At 34.2% G+C, this 6,827-nt stretch overlaps 1 protein-coding gene across 1 annotated transcript in view; it reads left to right on the plus strand.

Moving 5' to 3' along the window:
- Positions 1–572: 572 nt before the first annotated feature.
- Positions 573–6,827, plus strand: part of dgt1 (dim gamma-tubulin 1) — a gene marked incomplete at its 5' end in the record, with an annotated part of 13,588 nt that continues 7,333 nt past the window's right edge. The window contains 3 exon segments of the mRNA XM_014437759.3: positions 573–1,034; positions 4,073–4,263; positions 4,333–4,501. Coding sequence (XP_014293245.1) covers positions 778–1,034; positions 4,073–4,263; positions 4,333–4,501 — 617 coding nt within the window.

The raw sequence follows: 6,827 nt of genomic DNA on the forward strand, positions 1-6,827 counted from the left end.
GTCTGGTGGTATTGAGGGTCAGAAAGAGAAAAGGATCGGTGGATAAGGTTCTTAGCAACATTAATAATTTGGTGATAAGGGTGTTGAGAGAAATAGTTGAGTATTAATCCACCAACAACAATGGTGGATATACTACACGAGCGCTCTCACGAACCCCTTTCATCTGTGTCCAAAAAACCTACTCTCGACGGATCGGCAACGAGCATAGGCCAACTCGTACAAGCCACCCTCTCAGATGCTCGTGCATGTCTGAGTTCGCCTTGGCTTGGCCAACATGTATAGGCCCCTTTAGACTCATAAGTAAAAAAAATCAAAACAAGAGGGTAACTTTAATGATTTTTCCCCAATTTATTTATACCAATAAATAAGAAAAAGAAATTATTTAGATAAAATACATCAATATAACTTCAAACACATACCCCAATGTGTTTGAGGGAAGTGCAAAATCCCTGCCGAAGTTGCGAGTAATTTATTTTGAAACGAACGGCAGGGAATCGGTCACCTCCGGCGCTTCTCGGCTCCGTTCGGGACCATTAGTACATTCTCGTCAGAAAAAATGGGCTTCGGCCATTTTGGGGGAGCTGAAGTAAACTTTTACCTATTACTTATCACAAAGGCTGTGACCATCAGCCATTTCGCTTTTAGTGGCAGTTTGTAAGTAAGGTTCCCATAGTGGGAAGCTTTTTGTTAACGTTGAAAGATCTCTATGCAAATATGGAAGTTCGGAAGCCATTTGAAATACTTTTTAAAGTATTTTAATACTAAAGAATCATCATCATGATTCGTCAACATAAGGCGTCTTCTGGTTCAGGAACATCCACTGTCAAGAAAAGTTTTACTAAACTGACGTCTGATCCAGTCTGTCGCTATAAAAACAGAGTTTGTCATCAACCTGTATTGGATAAATATGACTATTGCCTAAAACATATCTTGGAAGATAAGAGTGCACCTTACAAGCCATGTGGTTATGCTTATCCTAACAATAATAAAAGATGTCTTATTCCCGCTTTGAAGAGCGAAAAAAGTGACATTGGGCAAGTATTCATTTTTTGATTTAGATTATATTGATACTAGAACATTGTATATGTATGAAATACTATTAATATACCCTACATTTTTTACAGTTCATTAAATAATCCTGAATTTTGTAACCTGTCTATTGTGCTTTATAACAGCTATCATCATTGTGTAATATAAAAACTTATAGCATGAATTTTTGTACTTAAATTGTACTGTATAAGTATTAATGTCTAATAAAGTTAATAATTTTTGATTGATTTCTGTATTTAAAAATTTTAATATTCCTTTCTAAACCTGATCAAGACTTATATTTATAGTATTTATTTTTTGGTTGAATCATTTTAGATTTTTTTTTATCTTTAATTTCAAATTATAGTTTATTCAAAGCATTAACCTGGGGGGGAAGTGTAACCTTGAGCATTTTGGTAGGGTATTATTTGTTTTGTTTATACTTTTGTCTACCTTCCGTTAACCCTTTGATGTTATTGCCGCTTGTTTATGTTACTCCCTGTTTTACCTCCCCACCTATACCCAATTCAGTTTAGCTCTTACCTCCTCACTTAGTAAGACTTAGCATTTCTCTTACCTCTACACTCCCGAAGTGACATTTTAAATCATGACCTGAGACTAGAAGATCTTATGATATATTACGAAATCTGAAGTCTTCAGCTCATGATGAAAGAGCTACAATTTAAATTTCTAATGACATTGAAAGTAATCCTAAAGATTTTTTTCATCAAAATATCTAATTATATAAATAAAATAGTACAAATCGTCCACACGAGATAAATGCCCACAGGACACCTCTTAGGGAACAAAAAAGTAGGAAACTCCTGCTAGATTAAAGATCGTGTTGAATACCGCCTAATTTTTAATTTGGAAAATTTTACTTAAACACGATAAGTGAAATTAGGGCTAAAATCAAAACAAGATAACCATATTGTGTGATTTAAAAAAACAAACTACTTTCATCACTATATTATGGTTGTTATCATGAGGTGTAGATAGTTGACGTAGATTAATGATTGGAGAAGTTTATTGAGGGGTGTGGTCAGCAAAGAACAACATAAATAAACAAGACCATATTTATTTATTTTATGCCAACGTTTTGACCTGAGTTTCAGGTCTTCATCAGGGCTATAGAACAAAAAAGATAACAACATTTAGAGAAACATAAAATTGAAAAAGAATAGTGTACAAACACATTTGGAATTATACAAAATATCGAATTGAATCATAAATGATAAAAATTGATAACTGATAATTGAATTGTAAAAAAAATTTAAATTGATTGATAATCGTGGAATTAGATGGTAGTAGATTGAAAACAGTGAAAGATGAAATATAATATCATGTAGGTAAGAAGATATGTATAATTTAAGACATACAAGTAGTGTCTAAAAAACTGAAAAAATAAACAAATATGGTTGTTATCTTGTGTTGATTTTAGCTTTAATGAAGACTAAAACTTCCATGTTAATATAGTAAGTTTCACTTATTTGTGTTTATTATTTCTCTATTGACTTCATCCCCTACTAATTTTTCCTTTATTGGTCAGCTTATACTGCTTATATCAAGCTCTAGATCAGCACCATGACAGAACATAATCTCCTCTCATTCTTAGGGATTCTGGGTTGCTATTCATGACATTTTAATTGAGATAGTTTGGGGTGATGGTAATGAATGAAGTACATAGTAAATTATAATGGGTTAATTCGGTTCTCCATTAGGTGTGATCTGTTTTATTACATTTATGGTCAATGATATTTTCATCATAATGATAATTTAATATGTTCCTAATATATCTTTCTTATTCCTCTTTATTTTCATTTTGGAAACCTGCATTTTCCAAACATGTGTGATTCCTGCCGTTTTCCCTCTTTTATGTATAAAGATCAACAAATAGAGCAATAATTTTCAGAACAGTATTAGCACTTAATACCTGTTGTTTTTGTTCACTATAGTGAAGTAGAATGCCTTTGGAGACTGTGTGTGTCATGCAACAGTTATTTTAAATAAAGAGTCCTGATAAATGATTTTAGTCATAAATAATTTAAACATAGAAAATAAAATGAAGTTTAATGTTACAGCTTTAATTACATAGTACAATCTCACAATTTGTAGATTATGGCAAATTTCTTTTAACTTTTAAAAAATGTTTGTCACAAACCATTCTTTTCACCAATTTCAACTCATTTAGTGAAAAATATAATTGGTTGGTCAAAAGGTGAAAAAAAATTAATGAAACAAAGATTACCTGAATTTTAATTATACTTCTCATTCCTCCCATACACAGATTCCTCTATTATGTTGAAAGATTTATAAAAGTTGGTGAGTGCCTGGATGATGCTCTCAGAATAATGAAATCAGTTAATATTCTATTTATGCAGCTGGGATATATAAGATTGACTTGATATCAAATCTAAACCTTAAAATTCTGAGAGTGGTTTATCGGTTTCTGATGATGACCACTCTTGAGAATGAAATACTTTTGGGTGAATACGCACCTACTTTAGGTGTTTCTATCAGGCATACAATGGAAAGATTGTTTTTCTTATCTATGATTACTCATTGTTAGTGGCATTAATTACTTATCTAGTTTTGATCTTAAGAGTAATACTCCATAATATTAACTCTTAGCCCAAAGTCTAACCTAAAAATGTTATCATCCATGATTTTAAAGGAAATAAAGATGGGATTGAGGTATCTTATCGGATGGACTTAAGTTAGCAGCACATTGAGCTATTTGGAATGGGAGCCAAGAACTGATAATTTTTAGTAAGCATCGTTTATTGTGTATTCCGGTTCAGCAGCAAATAGTATATTTTCATCTCGTATTTGTTGATGCCTATCCAGTACAAAGATAATAAAGTGGTTTCACATTAATTACTGAAAACTGTTATTGTAGAATTTCCTTCCGAAGGCAGTGATTTTTAATACAGGAGTTGTATCATTCAAAGAAATATAATATTGAAATAATTGTTTTATATTCTAAAATGTTTAACTATTATTTTAATTTTGTGAATTAGTTTTTTACTTTGCTAATTTTCAGATATTGTTCTCTTCATACATGGAAAACACAAATTAAAAGCCAACGGTCTACATCCAAGCATGTTCCTCCAACAACTCCTGAATTTCTGCTTTCAGGATTATCACATTACGTTAAACCTGTTCGCAATGTTAAATCAGAAGAAGGGGAAGAGGTAAAAAGTTCTTCTAGAATCAGAGCAATCGATCCTTTTGGTATGCATCGTATTTTGCTTATTACTAGTTCTTGATAAATTGTATTTTATTACTTTTTAATAATTTCAGTTGAAACAGATGTTACAAAAGCATTTCAAACAAAAACAAATGTTTTGGAGTGTGATAGTGAATCTGATAGTGATGTTGAACCTGCAACACTAGATAATATTTGGAAAGGTGCTAATGAAGATTCCTCAGATGCTGAAAGCATTGATAGCCAAGCAGATGATCCTCTTAAGTAAGAATTTTTATTCATGGTCTCTATCTTACATTTACACATAAAAGTTACAGTCACCTGTAACTCCAATATCAGCTGATCAAGTAGACTTAGACACGAACTATTATTGAGTCCAGTCCACGAACTGGATTCAATAAAGGGCAGTCTTAGAGATATAACTGAGTTGGTCACTTTTCTCTCCATTTCCTTTTTTTTAGTTTTGTACTCTCAAACATTTAACTGGTGCTGAAACATTAAATACTGGAGTAATTTTTGTTTTGTTGTTTTGTCATCTTCAAATTTGTTTTCCTCATTTTTGTAAAAAGTGGGTACCAAAGGGATTGTCAAATAAGCGGGTTTGAATCTGAACATAGTCGAGAGCACACCTTCCACAGAAGTGATTCCTCCACTAGTGGAAGTCTCTCTTGGGGAAGCACACACCACAATACGAGTGGATCAAAGTAAGCACTGCACCCACCCAAGACTTAAGGAAAGTCGTTTCTAACCTAGAGCGGTTCACCGGGGAAACGGGCGAACTGTGCCATTTCATTAAAAGGTGGTGACCAACTGATAAGCCAATTTGATATGAAGTCAATTGAAAACCTACTCGACAGCGAGGATGCGGAAGCATTAAAAGCAGCAGTCGTCTGCAGAGTAAATAGGAGCATCCTCAATCAGATTCAGGTGGAAGAAGAGTCCTCCTGGAGGGTTATCAAGGAATGATTAAAGAAATCACTCTGAGGAGGAGAAGTAAAGAAATCACTCTGAGGAGGAGAAGGAGAGAACATAGAGATGGTAGGAGATAGATCGAGCCAAGCGAAACCCATAAACAATGGTCAAGTGACCACAAGTGTCATGGTTGCGGGAAGGTTGACGTTGAGAAACTGCGAAACGGAAGCGAACTCAGTAGCAGAGAAGGAACGTGGAAACGAAGGCTGAGAGAAAGGAAGATACGCGAGATCTTCTGATTGATGTTCTTGCAGAAATCCTGTTTAAGAGCAACCTATTTCCTTTTTTAGTAGAAATATCTCAAACATTATTTGTGAAAAGATCTTTTAGGCTGCAAAACTTAGTTTTAAGCAGTGAAACTCCACTGTAATCAGAGCATTTTAGAACATCTTCTTTTTTTAATATAGGGAGTATATCTTGTTTTATACCATTCACTGGTCAGTTCTTACCCCTGACATGTGTTGATGAAGAGGTTGTTCTGGAATCTCACTCGTTCTTCTCCACTACACTTTTATAGCTCTGAAGTCCAGTTCAATCTCATCTTCATCTGCAGGTTGTAGTTCCTCTCCAGGTATTTTTACACCATACCCATCATTCCTTTCCTCACCCTTTAGCTATGGGCATAAGTTTTCTTGTAATGCTCCACCTGTTAAGAATGCTTTTCTTTTTAAAGCATTCTTCTTTTTCTTTTTGTTAAGCATTGTTCCATTGCTTAACCAAACTCCCATTATGGTCTTTGAATGCACTTAAGTGGCGATTAAATAGTTTCTGGCTGTCGCCTGCTCTGCGCCATTTGGACTAATTGGCTCTGTTACTCTTTTCATCTACCTATGAAGTTTCTTCTCAGTTCTATTTTTGAAGTTGGTTGCGATTAGATGCTCAGTGTTGAACCAGTGTGTGTTTGTGGGTTCAACCTCACCCTAAACTTCATTGATGATCCTCATTATGTTTTCTTTGGATATGTCCCTTGTCTGATATATGTCATCCACATAGTTTAGGGTCCTCGAGGGCTATTTGTAGCTTAGATAGTTAAGGTGCAGGTCTTTGCAACCTGGGAACTGCAGGCAGCACCGGTTCAAATCCAGCCTGGGGGTCATTGTTTTTAATTTCTGTGGCGGTCCCACGAAAACTTGACACACCATTATAGTTAGAATAGGTTGGTTACCTCTAGTTCACATCTATCAGAAGTGACCAGGAAGGAGGGTCAAGGAGGGGTTGTCAAAAAAAAACAACTGCTCTGCACTTTCTAGTTTCTTAAGTATCTGAATGTTCAACTTCTTAGTACAATCTTTCTCCCGGCTTCATACGACAGAGATCTTGCCCATATTCTGGCAATCAAGAGGTGATGATCTCAATCAATATTCATACTTCTGCAGATCCACACCTCCATCAGGTTGGACATATGCCTTGCTCAAATCAGAACATGCTCTATTAGATTTGTGGTCACCATTATTTTTTATTTAATCTTCTAAGTAGCATTACTTTTCTTTTTATTTTCAAGCCAAGTAAATTATCTTTGTGTTCAAATATTTATTTTATCTCTAGTAAATTATATTTATTATTTCTATATTTATCTAAATTTAATCCATCATTGTATTCAAATTGGCAAATAGTGAAT

Source organism: Halyomorpha halys, unplaced genomic scaffold (assembly GCF_000696795.3).
Source record: "Halyomorpha halys isolate HHAL.00 unplaced genomic scaffold, Hhal_1.1 Scaffold52.1, whole genome shotgun sequence".
NCBI classification, from domain to species: Eukaryota; Metazoa; Arthropoda; class Insecta; order Hemiptera; family Pentatomidae; genus Halyomorpha; species Halyomorpha halys.